At 33.2% G+C, this 21,386-nt stretch overlaps 1 protein-coding gene across 1 annotated transcript in view; it reads right to left on the bottom strand.

The window, feature by feature from the left end:
• The window catches only part of LOC140445887 (UNC93-like protein MFSD11), a 58,193-nt gene that overhangs the window by 18,099 nt on the left and 18,708 nt on the right, over nt 1-21,386 (bottom strand). Inside the window, exon 2 of the mRNA XM_072538297.1 lies at nt 1,130-1,299. Coding sequence (XP_072394398.1) covers nt 1,130-1,299 — 170 coding nt within the window. The remainder of the gene's footprint in view (nt 1-1,129; nt 1,300-21,386) is intronic.

Here is a 21,386-nt window from a genome sequence, read left to right on the forward strand (position 1 = left end):
ATTTCTGTGCTCTTTTTCATTCGGCGTAAAGCTATTTAATTTCTTATTCGATCAATCCAACTTATCTGGCATATTCGTCGGTAAATTCATATCTCAAAAGCCTCCAATTTTTCATTAGTGTCTCTGTAAGGGTCCAGCTCTCCATGCCATACAGCAATGTGGAGAATATGTGACAGCGTATTAATCTGATTTTAAGATTTAATGTAATATCTCTATTAGTGAGAGTCTTTAGTTTATAGAAGGCGCCTCTGGCTTTCTCAATGCGTATTCTTATGTCTTTGTTTATATCACAGTTATCGTTAACGTTGGCGCCCTAATAGATGATTGTTAACTGTTTCTACTCAGTACTCTCAGTACTGGTATAATACCTCAGGAATGGTTGCTGTCTACGTTTGTCACCATACCGAAGAAAACTAAGGCAATGCAATGTTCAGATCATCGAACAATCTCCTTGATGAGTCATCTGCTTAAAATATTTTTTAGAGTCATCCACAGCCGAATCTATCAAAACTTAGATATCGATATTAACGATAAACAGATGGGATTCAGAAAAGGATTAGGTACAAGAGAAGCTCTCTTTGTCTTGAACGTCCTAACACAGAGATGTCTAGATGTTAACTAAGAGACTTTGAAAAGGCCTTTGATTCTTAATGCCTTTGGTTCTTAATCAGAAAATATTAGCGTACCTATCGAAAGCCTTTTCGTAATCGATAGAAGCCACATAAATATCTTTATGTTGGTTGCGGTATTTTTGGAAAAAAACATTTAAGCCAAAAAGTGCCTCACAGGTACCCAGCGCATTCCTAAATCCAAACTGGGTTTTTCTAGGTCTCTTCCGCAATGACTTCTTCCATAATTAATGCGAAGAAAAATTTTCAATGTGTGGCTCATCAGACTAATTAATCTATATTAATCGCATCTTTTTAACCACTGGTTCTACGGAATTGCTATAAAAACAGACTTAAACCATTCCTCAGGTTTTTTAGATAAAACTCTTAATATAAATCGATAATCCATTTTAAAATTTGTTTTAGTTCTTAACACTTATCAAACTTAAACCTATTTTCCTGAAAAATAGTTCTGATAGATATATCAACGTTTATAAGATTGGTCACAAAACTATACTTACACATAAACTGTGCCTCCCAGGAACATTGAAAATTTAGGACCAATTATACTAACAACTGATGGGGCTGACCAATTAAATAGCGAGAAGAACCCATAAATGATGGCCTGACTGTAGTACGCGTCTCCGTCATAGGTCGGATCATCTTTTACTATACTGTCTGTAATAGTTTGCTGCAAAAAAAAGTGGAATTAGGGAAACATTCTCTATGCTTTTCTAGGACAATGTGGTTGCAATCTGGTCACAAGTAACTTTTCACTAGAGCAAAATGCTCATCTAAAAAACCAAAAGGTAACATAACATTGTAGCTAACATTTAATTATATACGCGGTGTCGCAATAAAAATGTGTACCTTCCTAAACTCGGTAAAATTAATGATTTACCAAAATCCAAAAACCATTCTTTTTGAATTGTTGCTACATTGAATGCTGTTAATTTGAATAAAAACTAATTGTTATGCAAAAATAACTATTCTTGTAACTTTAACCCTGTGCGGGGGTTGCAACTCTCTAGAAATTTTTAAATGGGACCAGCAACGTTCAAATGAGCCATAATTGGAAAACTTAAAAAGGGTTTTCGTTATTTAGACGACGGTTTTTATTTTTTTAATCCAATCGATTGGTTACCGACAAATCTCTAAATTTTCAAAGTTTAAAAATCACGTAAATTAATAAGAATGCAAACTATAAACAAATGGAGCCAATATCAAAATAAACATATTTGCCACAGTTATAAGATCATGTTCAACTACGATCAAAATTATTTATACCAAAGAAGAAAAAATTGAAATAGTTTCCATTTACAAACGAGAAGTAAGTCGTCTAGTTCAAAACCTTAATATTGAATGAAAAAGTAAACACTTATATCTGTCGTTATTGGAGCTATACCAATCCGCATTGGTTTAGGTAAACTCATACTCAAGACGTAATGCAAGGGGTAGTGATGCGCAACGTATATCCTATCCAAATATCAACCTCAGCTGCCCGTGTGATGATCTTGATCCTGATTATCCAGTGCAATTCTGACATCTGATATTTAAGGAATTTTCCACTTACGACCAACAGCTTCGGGTAAAAGACTCGGTAAGTGGAAGGATACCTTCTTTGATCAAAGGCATGAAGATACATAAGGCAACGGAAAACAAATACATTAAAGACCTAATTAATCGTCAATTTTAACAAACTCTACTGATCATAGGATTCGGAAAACAAGATCTGACTTGGAAAAACTAGTCCGTCTGGTCAGAAACAGGAAGCTGGCAGGCGTTGTTTGCTTTTCACTCGATAGCTCAAAGATGTATGGATTTGAATATCGATGTGCAGGTTTTAAGGTTCATTTTAAGGAAGCATTCAACAAAGTAAAACAAGAAAAATTAGTCCAAATTCTAAAGAAAAGAAAACATAGACAAAATGAACTTAATGACTATAACAAAACATTTACTGGAATAAAAGAGCAAAAAAAAGACAACGAACCCAGTTCAGAAATTCAAATAAGGAGAGAAGTGAGGCAAGAATGTATGTTGTCCCCATAACTATTCAATGTATATGTATATTGAATCTATTTCTAAAGAAGCGCTGCTATCTGTAACCGATGGAATAATAATAAACGAAAGAATCAGCAATATACGCTATCCAGATAACACTGTAATCATTGAACTGAACTGAACCACTGAACAAATCTAACTATTACTAAACAACCAAGTACCTTCTGTGAGAAATATGGACTAAAAACGATCTGATATTATCTTCTGTTTCTGGCTATTCATTTACCTTGGTTCGAAGTTTCTCTTTTAGTATATTTTTCTAATTTGTACGTTAATCTTCCTTTTCTTCTTTTTCTGGACTCTTGTAATCCATAACTTCAAGTTGATCCAATACATCGCCATTACTGTTTTCTAACTGTAATTTAAATTTTTTCTTGATCAAGTAACTTTCATAGTATGTATTTCATTTAGGAATTTATTTGGTCAGAATATCCAGCCTATAAAGCGAAAAAAAAATTCTTGGGAAATGTCCATGTTTCCGATGAGTACAGTAAAAGTGATTTAATGTGGGTGTGGAGAGAGACCCAATCAGAAAGGAAATAATTAGATACATATAAAGATACACACTGTAAAAAGCCTCATTAGTCACACTATTGATGTGACGGCCATAAGATGAATCAACCTCAGAAGACAATACATTTTATAATAACTAAGAAAAGGTGATAAGAACAACAAAGACTCAACACATCAGTATCTTAACCGGAGATCTCAATGCTGTGGCAAAGGTTGTGGACTTGAAATCAGTAATAAGAGTACTCTCGTCCGTAACTCTAGGTAATATTACACATGTTTAGCACTATATACAATACTGATATATACAATACAATATCTAAGAACGCTAATGCAAAAGAATATTCCGATCACCAATCGCGTTAATCAGTCATTTGTATTCATAACTGCGTCTACTAGAAGCTGAAACTTAGAATATAAAACAGAATAGAAATAGAATGACCAATTACAAAAAAAGTTGGAAAACAGAGCCCTGCAGTGGTACGAGCATATACAAAGAATGCCAGAGCACAGGTTGCCGAAAATAATATTGGACTGAAGAAGACGGAGAGGAAGACCTGTTACAAGATCGAAAACATACATAGGAAATGATATGATAGATAGAGAACTCAGAGAAGATGACTGGGAGAATAGAGTGCTGTGGAAGACGAAAACGGCGAACTCATAATGGAAAAAGCCAAAGAAGAAGAAGAAAGAATAATCCTGAATTTATATTGTAATCAGAGACCAAATTATAAGAATATGTCAGATATCAGACAAAATCATTACAAGACGATATGACGGTATAAGAATAACATTCAATATGGAGACCAAACTGTTCAGTTGGTAAGAACATCGGAAGATCTTCATCTTCTACTAGAAGATATGAACAGAACAATCAATAATGATAGGATACAGATTAATGTCAAGAAAACTGAATATATTATGTTTAGAAAGAACCACCAGTGAAAAAGTGAAGAATCACAAATATCTTGGAGTGAATCTTTATAAATGAAACCAGTTGACTAAAACTTTGAAATTCGAAGATGTATTGAAATCGTGATATAAGTCTGCAGAATCTTGGGTCAGTAGAATCACAAATGAAGAAATACTACGCCGACTCAATGAAAAACTCAAAGTAATACTAAATTCTGATGAGGGAAATTAATAAGGGAACAAAAATACACATTCCTATAAAATATATTGTCGGGAAAGACCAACAACGAAGTAAATACATAATACTCTAATAATATCCAATCTCCAATAGGAGGGAAACATACAGAAGAAGCAATTTCTTTGATTTTACTACGTAAATTAAATGTGTCGTGATTTCTTTCAGCTATTTTAAAGTCTGTACATTTGTCAGTAAAGCAATTCTCTTTCGATTTTTTTTCTTGGTTTATATATTAATTTTTTTGTGTTATGTTTCTATGAGTTTCTTTGAGTTTCTATGAGTTTTAGCGTTGGTAGCACTCGATAATATATCGACAATATGTAATTTATAACGATTATTATATTAATTATAACAATTTATCAATTACAATTAGTAGCAAGTACCGATAGCAAGGAAAATATTGATTTAGCTTCTAATAAAATTTACTTTTACGGTGAATCAATAAGTCCAAAGTTGTATTTGCTTTAAAACTACTGTATTTTTTGTTAGAAAACAATAAAGTAGGCGTAAAAATATATAATATCACAACTTGTTTTTCTATCTTATCACAATATTTGATTTCGCGGTTGACAAATAATATATCTGATTGATGAAGTGAGTAAATATATATCTCGTTATTTTTCGTCCATTTTAGGATTAACTGTGATTAGCACTGATTTCATATGAAAATGATAATTTGTTAGATATGCTGAACATGGGAAGGCAATGACAAAAATTAATTAACAAGATGAGTGAATACTTCATGGAATGTACTTTAGCCTCTTTTAATTTGTTTGTGAAGATGATATTATTGTGTTCATCCTTAAGTCTCTCCCGTACATTGTCGTTTATAAGCTTTCTTTAAAAGCTTCCACAAATTTCTATTGTGCTGAATCTCAGCAAAGCTGAATTTCTAATATCGATCTTTAAATTTTCTGCTATGACACTCTCAGTGTATTTGCGTTACTTTTGTATGGTACACCACCGAAAGACCATCGAAACCTATTTTCGGAAATCTTTTCATTATTTTTATCGATTTTTTTTTATTGGCAGAACGTTTATACTCTAATTTGCAACACCAGATCTTTGTAGAGCAGCGTATTTTTTACCCTCTATTATTCTTGCCAAAGGTCCGGCCTACCGGCGTACCACCGGCTGTACCAAACAACACAAATGGTCAATATATAAAGAGACACAAACTGAAGTACTTCGGTTATATGAGATATCCTGAAAAATATAAACTTTTACATCTGATCATTCACGGAAAGATCCAAGGTAAAAGTAGTTCTGATAGAAGAACATCATGGCTGAAAAATCATAGATAATAGTACGACAAACCTACTACATCACTATTTAGAGTTGCTGTCAATAGCGAATATGGTAGCCAACGATCAAAAACTGTCATGGAACTAGAAGAAGACATGCCCAACCAATGGTGACGTTTTTTTAAAGATCTTATTTATTTATGGCTTCCCATACATTTAATAGCGTTCGTTGGTCTTCCCCAGTCGTTTTCTCCCAGTCTAAATTATCCCAATATCTTTCTTGGTATACTTCGTTCTAAGACATTCAAAGCATTTTGTTCTTTCTTGTTCATCAGCCAACATTCACTGTCTTACAACACTGTTAGTTGGATCATAGTTTGGAACAATAATAGCTTTGGCTCTCCTTTGTTTTTTCTTGGACCGCGTCTTAATGTCAACCCGTTAATAATTGAAATCTTTTACTTTTTGAAAACAATATTTCTTGTTTTCATTATCTGTATTTAACTTAAAATGTGTTGTTCCATTTAAACTACGCCTTATTTCTATACACTTTGTTTTTCATTCATTGATGAGAAGTGCTTATTTTTTAGCTGTCTTTTTGAATAATTTTAATATTCTAGCAGCGCATTTTTATTTGTTCATTAAAGACTACATCATCGGCATATACAATCACTTGGCACCTTGTTGTCCTTTGTATTCTTATACGTTTTCCTTAATATTTCCACAAGTAGGAAATTTAAAAGAAGGATATCCTTATACTACAACGTAATCTTCTAGCGGTTCAATAGATTAATTTAAGAAATATCAATTTCATTCAACTACTTTCAACGGACAAAGATACCCGTTTTTTATTTGTCTACTACATATGGACGTTTGTTTTTAAGAAAATATGTACCAAAGATAAAATTTAAAAAAAGTATAAAAATACTCTGCATAAAAAAGAAGAATTTTGTGTAAACTTTTTTGGGTGTAGAAACTTATTTTTGAATTTTCTTTTTGGTTCTTAAACGAGCCAAAGTTATCAATAACGAGACTCCCAGCTATCTACTTATAATTATCTTAAAAGTAATCAATAAAATATAAATTAATGATAAAGGTAAAAGTGCTAAATAACATGATCTGCATAAGTTCAGTGCCCTCGAAACCAGTATCTATTAAATTGGGTTTGGCCGGATAAATACAAACATTTTGTTTGTATATACACTTTTTATAAATTCTAGCTGCCCTTGCTTGGATTAAACGGCTTTTACACAATATTTGTATTCAAGGATTAAATACCTATTTCCATTTTTGTAGCAGTTCCTGAAACCGCTCCCTTCGGACATCAACAGCATTCCAATTAAAACAGATACGTAGTTGATTGATTTACTATATATACATATATATATATATATATATATATATATATATATATATATATATATTATTATTATTATTAATAAAAACCCTTATTTTGACGTTTCGGCAAGGTCGCACTTGTTATTGTCAAGTCAGGTAGTAACGCTGATTGCTGGTGCTTGAAGTTACTTTGAAAGTAACAAAAGCCAAGATCAAAGCCTCAGACATCAAGAAAGAACATCAGTTACATCTCATACCTAGAAAGAAGTCGTCAAGATGTCCAAAACTTTACGGCCTACTTAAAGTAAATAAGGCAGGATTACCATTGCGACCAATAGTTAGTTCTATCGGATTTCCTCTACAACCACTGGTAAAATTTCTGGTTGAACAGCTACGCTGAACAGTAATACAGTGACTTGCATTCTTACGTCAAGAATGCAAGCCACTTCCTCGAGCGTATAAAAGATGTGACCCTCGAGCCGAGACATTTGTTAGTCAGCTTCGAAGTGGTCACACTTTTCGAATGTGCAAAGATAATAAAGTGATAAAATGTGATAAGATAAAATAATAGATGAATCATTAGAAAATTACAAGCAGAAAGTATCCACTACCACAGAATACTCTAAATCTAACAAAGCACTGCTTAAATAACACACATTTCATCTATAAGGAGCAAAGATATAAACAAGTTGAAGGAGCACCGATGGGTTCACTAGAACAGCGAGAAATAGGAACAGCCGAACACAAACCCAATTTTGGCTTAGGTACGTGGATGATGAAAACCCTGATGACACGATTCGAAAGACTGACAGATAAAGAATACAAAAATAAAGAAATGCATAGTTTGAAAACAGCGCTAAGAAAAAACGGCTTTTCAAAATATACTATTGAACAGGCTCATAATGCTCAAGAAAGAGTTAAGAATCCAACAGAAGACGCAAAACCGATTGCAAAATCCGTTCTATTATATGTAAAGTTTACAACAGAGAAAATAGGGAGAGTGCTAAGAAAACACAAAATAGAAACGATATTTGGTACATCGGACAGACTAACCGAAGAATCAATGTTAGACGAGAAGAACATCGAAATGTCATCGAAAGGAGAGAAAAAACCGTCGTCCCTTACAGAACATGTCGCAAACACAGGACATACAATAAACCTGAACCAAACTACGATGCTAGCTAGCATTGAAATTAAAAGAAAACGCGAAATCAGATAATCAATAGAAATAGAAAATCACAACAGTCTAAACCAAAGAGATGATGCTTAAAGGCTTCCTTTTATGGCAGACTTCTCAATTATATACTAATTTCAGTAATGAGTAGTGCTTCTACTCTACGTGGAATATAGCTCAGAAATATGCAGATGTCCAAATTGCCTGCAACTCATTAGTCAAATTTTCTAATATTTGGGGTAGATACTGGATCTGATTGCACTTCCTTCCAGTGTTCATGTCTGCACGTCAGGGTGACCATTCAATGTTTGTTATTTCATTATATGAAATCATATTATCATTCTCATTTCCTTTACAATTTCCACATGATAGTGCGGGGCTTTACTCTTAGAATCCACCACCGAAAAGCGTACTTGGAACCACATGAGTCTCATCTTATCGCTGATTCCTTTCTCTATATAAATATAAATGGAAAGAAAAAACCTACAAAATAAAAATTAACTGGATAGAATGAACTGGAGACAATGGTTAACAGAAGGAATCTTATAGTATAAACTGTGGAAATCCTTATTTGGAGTTTGGCGTACTGGATTAAGTTGGTGAGATGGTATATTACATGCAACAAAAAACTCACATTAATCTTTATTGACTACTGTCGTCTTGGCAGAATCGGAAATTATAGTTAATAGTTGTTGACGACTTGTAGAGGTTTTCTTCCTAGTATTTACAAGCTGATCTCTAATATTCTCTTCACTTGTCATAAACCTTGCAGAAAATCTACTGTTTAGGATTATCTAGAATCAATATTATAGAGCACTAGGGAACTATACAGGGTGAGTCATGAGGAACTTTACATACTTCTACCATATGTAGAGTTCCTCAGGGAGCATATCATGTGGCCACTAAAAAATGTCAACTCCTCTTCTTTATTAATTAACAGGGTGATTTGTGTAATTGACCATTTATTTCATTTTACTGTAGTGTTTATACGGCTCATTTGATTTTTTAAATTTTTGCATGATACAGTACACTACTATCAAGCATTCGACTGGTATTAGCTAAACTAAAAAATTCCAGGACTGGCTTTGGAAAAATTAATTTAGGGATTCGTATTAAATATTACACCCTGTATAAATTTTTTTTAAAATGCAATAAGTGATTTTCAAACTACATAAATAGCCAATGAAAACGACATATGCGACAATGTTGTCGCACTTTTATTAAATTTTTAGTGAACGATCAAATCTTACCAAAAATAGAACAACCATAATGAAGTATCAAATTATAAGGTAATTAATTTAAACAAATGTTATAAATTTCAAACATTTTAATTGAAATAATAAACTGAGTCACTGCACAACAAAAAACAGTAACTACTAACAATAACGAAGAACAATTTAAAAAAAAACTAAAAATATGTACATAGTTATGATAAACCCATAAATTAGAACTGGAAAAGATACAATAATGGTAACAAAATAAAAATAATTCAAAATAGATTTTCGAAATGGAACCCTGCAGCCTGTACACATTTTTGTTGCCGAATTGTTAATTGACGTATTGAATTACGGATACTCTGGGGATCGTTTCTAATAGTATTACAACAATGTATAATTCTATCAATTAATTGTTGTCGGTTATTAATATTCACTGCGTAAAGTAGTTGCTTCAATCGTCCTCAAATATGGTAATCAACGGGATTGAAATGAGGGGATCTTGAAGGCCACGAAATAGGACCTGCACGTCCTATCCACCTGTTGCCATAAACATTATTGAGATGTTGTCTCACTGCCAGTAAAAAGTGTGGGGGTGCCCCATCATGCTGAAAATACATCCCTCGGATAGCAACGTTCGCGTTGGCAAGCAAGTACGGCAAAATATTTTGTAGAAAGTTCAAATAGACCTGCCCTGTTAAAGGACCATCAAAAAAGTGAGGACCTACTAATTAGTTATTTATGACACCAATCCACACGTTAACCAAAAACCTTAACTGAGAACGACGTTCTCGAATAGCATGGGGATTTTCTTCTGCCCACACATGTGAATTTCGTGAATTATTTATCCCGTCTCTGGTAAATTGGGCTTCATCTGTAAATAGTGTCCTGTATAGCGTTGGTCGATTATTGTTAATCCATCTACAAAATTCCAACCTATCGATCTCATCTCCAGCATGTAGTCGCTGAACCATTTGAATGTGATTATGTGATAGATTATTTTTTTGTAAGACTCTACTTACTTTTGATTGAGTAACATTGAGTTCTCGACTTACTTGTCTAGTGCTTATTGTAGGGTTCATAGTAACGGCGTCCATAATGTCATCTTCCTGCGCTTCATCTACATGTCGCTCTGTTGTTCCACTAGGAAAAGTGCCATTTTCTCGCAAATAATTAAAAACTGACCCAAATGTTGGATGACTGGGAGTTCGACGATTAGGAAATCTCCTGCGATATTCTCTACTAGCAGCCCTACCATTCCCATTACAGAATCCATAAACAAATATTATGTCTGCATATTCTGTGGTCGAAAACTGATGTGGCATTTTGAACGAAAGTAACAAAAGCTCTACCAAAACTAACACAATGTACTTAACGTAGATATGACAGAAGAAATATGTATTCTTGTACACATAAATTTTGATAAAAAAACAATTGATAATGACAATAATGACAATGGGTATAAAATATCAAGAACCGTCAAACGGTCAACGCTGACCTTCATTTTAAACTTTTTTAGATTTATTTTTATTTAGTACAGTTGATGCAATGTATTATTATTTGACATAAAATTTTAATCATTTACAATCAAAAAAAACTAACACATACAAGAGGTTTGACTTTTTAATCAATTTAATTTATTATTTATCGAAAATAATGCCCCAATACGATCTATGAGTAAAAATTTAAAATTGAAAAACAATTGATTCTATCGTAGAGATAATACAAAGTGACAGTAAAGATGTTAATTTTCTACGTATTAGATTATGTTGTAGGAACTCATTTTAATTAAAATGTTTGAAATTTATAACATTTGTTTAAATTAATACCTTATAATTTGATACTTCATTATGGTTGTTCTATTTTTGGTAAGATTTGATCGTTCACTAAAAATTTAATAAAAGTGCGACAACATTGTCGCATATGTCGTTTTCATTGGCTATTTATGTAGTTTGAAAATCACTTATTGCATTTAAAAAAAAATTTATACAGGGTGTAATATTTAATACGAATCCCTAAATTAATTTTTCCAAAGCCAGTCCTGGAATTTTTTAGTTTAGCTAATACCAGTCGAATGCTTGATAGTAGTGTACTGTATCATGCAAAAATTAAAAAAATCAAATGAGCCGTATAAACACTACAGTAAAATGAAATAAATGGTCAATTACACAAATCACCCTGTTAATTAATAAAGAAGAGGAGTTGACATTTTTTAGTGGCCACATAATATGCTCCCTCAGAGACTCTACATATGGTAGAAGTATGTAAAGTTCCTCATGACTCACCCTGTATAAAACTGTATTTTCACTGATTTTTTTATGCTCAAATACGGAATATAATTTTAAGAGTTGTTTAAAGTTTCTTTCATTTTTCATCAATATCTAATATTATTATCGATAAGATAGACATCATTATTATCTTATAGGCGGCAAATAAATATATTTAGGTTAAGAACTCAGTAAATACAGTTCAGATCTAACAAATAATGACTGTTATCTAAAGTTTATAATTTAATCTTGTTTTTAATTCTAAATATCATCTTTTATTTTTTAAAAAAGAAACATTCATTTTTATAACAGGTTGGTGTAGCCTAGTATAAAAAGAAATTTAATAAAAACACCAACGTCGAAATGTTTGCTAATAGATTACCGTCTCTCCCTTTCTTTGACCCAAAAAATTTCTCAGTGGCGTACCTAAATCGGTTAAAACATATTCTTTTTAACAGCAATTTTTGGCTAATCTAATAACAGTATAGTGATAGGAACATTCGGAGAACATAGAAGATAATGCTTAAAGAGAGACTTATGTACGAATTTGACTTTTAATAAGACTGAATTGTTTTTTTTTTTAAGCGAAGCTTCTATACTGGTGTTGGTGTCACGGGTAACGTAACTACACCACAAGACGGCGTCATCACGGGTAGCGTCACAAAATAGCAATTCTTTACATCGATTCACTACTCCCGATCAGTTCGTTTCTAGTTTTGTTTCATATATTTATTCTAAACAAAAAAAATTTTTAAATTAAAAACTGTATGAAAAAGAACTAATAAAATATAAACATTAAATGAGAAATAAAACATTAAATCAATATCTGCCACTAAAAGATTCGATTCATAACGATTGCCAAAATTTAAAAGTCATAAATGTCATCCGAACAACATTGAATCATGTGCTTAAATTTTTATAACAATTTTCATTTTAAAATAATTTTATATAAATGCAATTATTATTTTTAAACATATTATTTAGTTTATATAATAATTAAATTGACTATAAAATATTTGATAATATTTATTTATATTTTATAATAAATTTAATATTTGGTCTGAATTTGACAGGTATGTCAGAAGTAAACAACGTATGCTTTGTTAATACGTTAACAGGTGACGTTAGTTGCAAACATAATAATTAATTGGGAGACACAAAAATCAAAAAGGGAGACAAATCGGACCCCGAAAATTACAGAGGAATTAATTTATTAAACACAACACTAAAATTAATTAACAACCAAAGTAATAACAAAAAAATTGGATTAAACTATAACAAGTTTTACAAAGACGTTCGTAATAAAACAAAAGTAAAATATGCTATCGAACAGGCAGATAAACTGAAATGGAAATGTCCTGGACATAACGAACGTCTTAAGGATGGCCAATGGAATAAAGAAATCGGGAATTGGCGGCCGTATGGAGCCACAAGACCACGAGGAAGACCGCACATGCGCTGGAGCGACGATATTAAAAGAACTGCAGGACCAATGTGGAAACGTCTTACAAACAACAGAGATGAATGGCGAGAATTAGGAGAGGCCTATATTCGGCAATCCGAATAGACAGAAAGGCTTAAAAAAAGACCTTGATTATTAGGTACATACACCACACACCCCCATAATGAAAACAGGATCTTCCAATTGGGACTTCCCAACTTTGACAGTTAGTAGCGGCCATTTGACAGTTGTTCATTTGATCAGACAGTTTTACCAAATCACCATGGACGAGCATTTCGCCCATTTTACGGTCACCATAACCGTCCTACCGGGAGAACTTTTCGCATTGTTGTGGATAAATTTGAGTCCAGTGGTTCAGTAATCAATTAACAGCCGTATGTTGACGAAACGCAATATCTGCAGAAAACATCGCCGCCGTTTCACAGCTCAGCCTTTCACAGACCAAAACTTGGCGACTTTTGCATCGTAACTTAGGCCTGCACCAGTATAAAATTCAACTAACCCAGGAGTTGAAGGTAAAAGACCATAGAAAACGATGTGTGTTCGCTCTCGAACAAACGGAAAATCTTCTTCAACGATGAGGCCCATTTTTGGATCAATAAAAATTGTCGAATATGGGACGATATGAATCCAGATGAGATTTAAAAGCGGGTAAAAGCAGATAAGTCTGGGTAAATTTTGGGATAGGGACGTCATCAGTCCATATTTATTTGAGAATGACGTTGGTCAGACCATTACCATCCACGACGAGTGCTATAGGTTGATGATTATTGATAAAATTCTTTTGGTTTGAATTGAATGATGACACTAACGACGTATAGTTTTAACAGGGGAGCGCTACGAATAAAGTTAAGAAATATACATAAAATATAGAGACATCATATGGCACAAACTACGAGTATACTACTGAACTATTACTAGTATATTGGTGAAAGAAAGAGAAAAATAACGAGATCGTAGAAGAAATACATCTTTTGAGAAATAAAAGATTTTGAAAAATTAAACTAATTAAGAAAGAATCAATTGAATGCTCCGAGGAAGGTAAAAAAAATAAAAAAAGATTTATAAAAATCACTCCAAAAGATTCTTAGCCAATGCAATAAAACTGACTATATAATTATAGAAATTAAATTATATGCTGGAATCAGAAACATGTCTATTTCACAAGTAGTGGGAACAAACACAAAGCATCACTTAAATGATAACTGACATGCATTGGGACACTTAATGTGTCTAATTCTATATTCATAAATAAACATGCACTCTTTGAGAATGGATATCGATAGTAGACTAAAAGTATAAATTACAATGTAATTTATTTGTACTAAGACAAATCACAGAAGGGTCCAACGAGTATAATAAACCAGCATATCTATGTTTTATAAACATGACAAGGCTTTCGGTCGCATCCAAGTCGAAGACGTCTTACACCTACTGTATAAAAGAAACATACCAATCAATATCATATAAACCATCGAAAACATCTACTTCCATAGTCGAATACGTTCAAAGATAAAAGGAAAACTAATACAGTGTATACCAGTACAAAGCGGAGTTAGACAGGATGACTCGTTAAGCCAACTTCTCTTATGGACGAAATAATACAAGCAGTACGTAAAGGTCAAGGTTACAGAATGGGGAACAAAGAAATCCAAATATTATGTTATGCAGACGACGCCGCAGTAATCGCCGAGACAGAAGACGAGCTCCAAAGATTAACACACATCTTCAATAAAACAGTCAAGAAATACAATATGATAATATCAGCAGAAAAAACCAAATTTATGACATCTAAATACCCACTACGATGTAAAATCGAAAATGATGGGAAAATAATAAAGCAGAAAGCAAGGTTTAGATATCTGAGAATACATATAACTAGCTACGGAGATGTTGAAGAAGAAGTACGACAACAAAGCTTAAAAGCAAGTAAAGTGGTGGGATCTCTTAATGGCACAATCTGGAAGAACAAACACCTAAGACAAGACACAAAAACAAGAATCTATAATGCAATTGGACCTATATTAACATACACGGCGGAGACAAGACCTGACACATCTAAAACGAGACGACTACTAGAAACAACAGAGATGAAAATACTCCGACGAATATCAGGGAAAAGTCTGTTGGATAGGGAGAGAAGCGAAAACATAAGAAAATCATGCAATATAGAAGACATAAATTGGATGGGTGACAAAACGGAGTGAATGGAGTGAAAATGGAGTGAACGGTGTGAAAACAGGAGTGAAACGAACACGTTAGTAGAATTGCATAGGATAGGATAGTACGAAACGAATAGCACGAGATAACTCACCAAATGGACGAAGAAGTATTGGCAGACCACAAAAAAGATGATACGATAATTTAAGCAATTTAGAAAGAAGAAACAAGAAGGAAGAAAAAGAAGAAGGCAATGTAATTTATCAGTTATCTTTTCTAAGACCACACATGATATATATTTTATGTACGCTACTGGTATATACCCAAAAACTTAAAATTTACAGTGGGTTTACTTGAAAGTTAATGAAGAGATATAAAATTTGAGAAATTTGCATTCTAATTTTGGCAAATCGCATTTGTATGCATCTTGTGTCATAAAAACTTTCAACGCGAAGAAGTTTTCTTTAAGTGGTACGGTGTAGATCATAGTTATGCAATTTGATGTGTAATATATTCCACAGAAACCAAAGTTTGTTAAACCCTAATATCATATTTGCACGAAAACCAGCTACAGCAAGTAGGTGGTAACTTTAAAACAATCAGCAGTTTATAGTATTTAGGCGATACTTGAATTGAACTCTTCTTGACCAATTTTCTCTACACTCACTTTTTAAAGCATCTGTGTTAACTCATTAAAAAAATAACTGTCGGTTTTTTGCGTGAACCAGTTCGAGAGTTGCTGGAAATTTCAGGTAATTATTATCGATCGCGGTAGAAAGTAATCTCATGACAAGAGCGAAACGGTTTCAATATTGTGCAAGTATCTCACAGATGCACCTGTTCTTAATATGTACAATATTATCATAATATATTACTGGCAGTAAATAGAAACCTTGAACTTTATGTATCGACATAAACTTGAACCTTATTCTTTATTTCCTTATTTGTGAAATCGGCTTTTCACATAACTTGATATCTTTCGTGTGAATTCAATTAAATGGTATTAAGAAACATTATTCACATTTTTTACATAGTATCGACTATAAATTTTAAAATAGTTATTTATGTAAAACAAGTTAGAATATATAACTATATCTTTTATACTTCTTCGACTGAATTCTTTCTTCAAACGTCGCGCTTATTATCACGTATACTCCATACAATCTTTTGTATTTCTTTGTTAATATCTTTTACGTTTACCCTCTTGTTGTTTCTCCCTTTCTGCCTATTTTGTTATTTGGTCGTTCCAGTGTTAAGCAATTCTTCCACCTCTATCTCTTTTGTATTTCTAGTGTCCTTTTCTGTATTTTCCTTAGGTTTTCTATTTCCTCTTGTTAGTCAATAGCTTTGGATGGACAAACTGAGAAAAGAATAAGAGCATCCTGGAATAAGATATTGTTCCAAAAGGCGAATGAGCCGATAAACGGCCAACTGCATGGAGATATAGGAGGCAACAGAAAACCACTATATTAAAGATCTCTTACGATATTCCAAGAACAACTATCACGTCAAGCAATACCGACGAAATAGCAGTTATTGATTATGGATTCGGACCCAAAGATCCGACAGGAAGAGGAAGATCATAGGGCTACACCGGTCGCCAACAAGCGAAATCTATATAAAAATTCACTAAAGTTAAATAAACATAAAAAAATAAAAATATGCACGTGGAACATTATTAAAAAGATAGATATATAAATGGGGAAGAAATCCGAAAAAGCAGGAAAGAAACATGAATTACGTCTATTTACAAAGAAGGCCCAAGAGACTCTTGTGTAATCTACAAATAGTACCAGCGACATATGACCAACTTTCTCTAATTCCTAAAATTAGGAGATTGTATTTATGCTCAGGAGTTAGATCGTTTAGTGTGTTTAAAGGTTTGCAAGTTGCAATAAATCTTACTCTCTATAGAAATATGTTATGTTTGCTTTGTTAGCCGAAAAGCTGTAAAGAGATTTCAAAGCGTCTTGCTTTCTCAAATTAATTTAAAAATTTAAAACGCCTTGACTCAATGACGTATCAGTATATTGAAGAATTATATTTATACAAATAAAAGTAATACGTATGTCACAAATCACAACTACTGGTTCAATATATAATAAATCAGTGTAAATCCTTGTCTATGCTGATGATATCAATATTGTTTTTAGAACGGAAAACGCTGTGCGAGATTCATATGTAGCATTAAAAGAATCAGCTACAAAAATGGGTTTAATAATAAACACCAACAAAACGAAGTATATAAAAATAAGCACGCAACCACAAATCCTACGACCACTTGTTATAGAAAACGACGTCATCGAAGCTGTGAATTTATATACCTGGGAGCGCTTCTTAACACTGAAAATAATACTACCGCAGAGATAAACCGCAGAATTTGCACGGCCAACAGACGCTATTTTGGGCGCAATCGCCTCCTTAAGTCCACAATTATATCGACAAATACAAAAATAAAACTCTAAAACAATAATACGCCCAGTCCTAACATATGGTTCAGAGACCTTCTTCTTATGGCGCCGTCTCCTTTCGAAGGTTGGAGATCCAAATGGCAATTGTAGTTTTGGAAACTGCTGCGTGAAAGATTTCTGCGGATGAGCGGTCGAACCATCTCCTCAGGTCTTTCAGCCACGAGTTCTGGCGTCTTTCTAGTGATCTTTTGCACTGTACTTTTCCCTCCAGTATAACTTGAAGTAATTCATATCTTTCTCCTCTCAACACATGGACCTGGACTCTAACAAAAAATAATGAAAACATGTTAGGATGTTGCGAAAGAAAAGTACTAAGGTAAATCTATGGAGCAGTGAATGACAATGGACTGTGGAGAAGACGATAGAACTCCGAACTTTATAGAATATATAAGGAACCAGATATCGTAAAACATTGTAAGATAGGACGTCTGAGGTGGATATGGCATGTAATGCGGATGGACCAAAATATCCCAGCTGGAAAAACGCTTCTTGATAGACCCATTGGTCAAAAAAAAAGAGGAAGACATAGAACAAGGTTCCTTAATAACATCGATGAAGACATGAGAAATATGGAAGTACGTGTTTGGCGGAGGAAGGCGATAAATAGTAACAACTGGTGAGAAGTTCTTGAAGGGGCTAGGACCCACACATGTTTGTAAAGCCAGAATAATGATGATGGTGATATTTATAAAAATAGTATAAAGAAAGAATTACAATTTTTAAAAACATTTCGATCTACTTGCTCGAAAAAAATCATATTTTTATTATAACTCAACCAAATGAAAAAAAGTGTCAAGGAATCAAGACATTCACCTCCTATTTATTGACCTATGTAAAGCATATGGTGCAGTATTATTAAAAAACTATGTCATGGAAAAATCTCCAAAAAACAATATAATCATTGCAGCAGTAATGCAAATGTACAAATACGCCAAGTCAAAAGTTAAATTAAGAAATACCCAATCAGAAAAATTCCTAGTATCAAAAGATTGCAAGATGATGTGTTTCTTTGGTATTGTTTAAAATATATTTAATGAAGTTTTGAGAAAGTGGGAGAAGGTCCTGCTTTGGAATTGTCGTACAATTAGACAAGGGAAATACTCTTTACGCCATTTATTTTCCTGATGGTTAAGTGGTTATAGACCGGAACAATGAAGAACTGAAATATGTGGCTAGAAGTTTGTGTAAAGAATGGGCCTATAAGTAAAGCGAACAAAAACCCATTGGGTACATTGTAGGGAGAACACATATTTAACCACAACAATAAACTATTGTTGCCGTACTGAAAAGGAAATAGAAGAAAAGATTACAACTTTTAGTAGTAGTTTTAGAAAAGATTTAATTCAGTCTTTAAAAGTATCCTAATCCTAATAGACGATTTCTGACGAAAGTCCAGAACTTTCACCAGCACAAATTCCACCGAATGATAAGCCAATTTCAATGCGGCTTATTCCTTTGTACTGGAGTCCTCCTAACGATTAGAGACGCTCATAGAAGGCTACTACCTAACAAAAAAGTGTCCCTCGATTCAGAGGATTTCGAAATGTAGATAAACAAGTTTTGTAACCCGGTCGTTAGAGGCGCTGATAATCAATTTTTGCGCAGTTTATATTTTAACTTTTGGTACTTATGAGATGAAACTTTGAGCGTCTGTATCGGTTAGTCCTAGTCGGTATAGAGGAGCTCTCCCAAACAGTCCAGATCGGAACGGACACATGGAATTATGCATCCTGCTAATAACAATTTCTAAATTTACATCTATTGTTTTTGTAAACCAATAAAAAATATTTTTATTATTGCAATTGAATTGTTTATACATGATTTATTATCCACATTGTGAAACCGATTTAGTTGATTTTTATTTATGTGAAATATTAATGCTTGTTATAATAATATACACTAGATCTTCATATTATTAGCCTTCAGAGTGTGGACAATAATATTAACAATAACCCATATATTCTATTTAAAAAATGACGGGGAGATATGTTACGATAACACAAAATTATATACAATTATTACAACGTTTAAATTATACCATATTTAGTTTAGTATAATGATAAGGACAATGAACACATGAAGAGAATTTGCAGGACCGGATCGATATACTAACGAAAACGTAGTAAGATTAAATGAAACAGAGAATTATACAAATACGAATATCCGATGCAATAGTGCAGGAAATACAATTCTCAAAAAATCCAGTTCTCAGGAATCCACTTCCGACCAGTAATGATCCTTGTAGTTTGACACACTACAAACAGTCCCTGAGATAGAGAAATGGAAAAGCGCAGAGCTGATGATGCGCACCGAAGAAGACATCCCAGAGAAATACAAGCGTGCTATTTCAAATGGTTTGTATGGAAATGGAAAAGGGTAGAACTGACGATGTGTACTGAAGAAGACATCCCAGAGAAATACAACCGTGCTATTTCCAATGGTTTGTATTCTCCTTTTATCAAGGTTTTAAGATTTTTCGATATAGTTGACCAAATATTCTAGATGTAGATTTTTTCTGCTTCCACGTTAAGATATTGTCCCTGAGGATAATAAAAATAGTTTTTTTATATCTCTTTGGAATTCCGTTGATAAAAATCTTAAAAAAGTGTTGTTTACATAATATTATTCTTTGTGCTTTCATTAAAGTCACTTAACAATATTTTTTACATTAATTTAAAACTTTTAGGAGGGTTCCATTGAGGTGTTCGAATCTTTGTCAGCTATATAGCATCATTATTGACAATGGAAACTCCTATTAACGTTATTTTTAGTCCTTTAATGTTAAAGATGCCGGTCATTAGTCTTTTGTTGACCACATATCAAGTATTGAGTTCTTTTTATATTTATGTATAAGTATTGATACTCCCTTGTCATCATCATCATCATTTTCTTTGCCTTTATCCCTATGGGGGGTCGGCTTCCCTAATTACATTTAAAAAAATTAATGGGAAAATCCCAGTAGTTGGCTGTATACCATAGTTAAAAAACTTCAAAATTTCCATATTGGTATAAAAATATTTAATTAAAACTTGGTAAAAGTGTCGTCCAATATTTATAGATACATAACGGTTTCGATCTAGCTCAGATCATCCATCACTCCATCACATCACATCCATCATCCAGATCATACAAGTACCAAAAGTAGGCACTAAGGATGATCTGAGCTAGATCGAAAACGTTATGTATCTATTAATTTTTAGACGACACTTTTAACAAGTTTTAATGAAATGTTTTTATACCAATACACAAATTTTGAAGTTTTTTACTTCTGTACAAGCTAATTACATTTCTCCATAAATTTCTATCTTGGGTCATACCAATATCAATCCCCTTTACCGACATATCCTGCCGAAGCGTCTTCCCCCGGGTCTTCTTTGGTCTTCCTCTCCTACTCCTTCCAGAAACCCGCAGATCAGCAATTCTTCGTATAGGGTGATTAACGTCTCGACGTTGAACATGACCAAACCATCTTAACCCATGCTCTCTCATTTTGACATCAATTGGTGCCACCCTTCTTTTTCTTCATGTTCCATCTCCTCTGAGAAGGTTGGCAACCATCATGGCAATTCGCACTTTCGATACCGCTGCTCTAAAGAGGTCAGCAGAAGTGCAGTTAAACCAAGCTCTTAAATTGTTTAACCAGGAGATGCTGCTCTTCCGCGACTCCTTCTACCCTGTATTCTTCCTTGTATTATTAATTGCAGCAAGTTATAACGCTTGCCCC

The sequence above is a fragment of the Diabrotica undecimpunctata genome, chromosome 7 (assembly GCF_040954645.1).
Source record: "Diabrotica undecimpunctata isolate CICGRU chromosome 7, icDiaUnde3, whole genome shotgun sequence".
Classification (NCBI taxonomy): domain Eukaryota; kingdom Metazoa; phylum Arthropoda; class Insecta; order Coleoptera; family Chrysomelidae; genus Diabrotica; species Diabrotica undecimpunctata.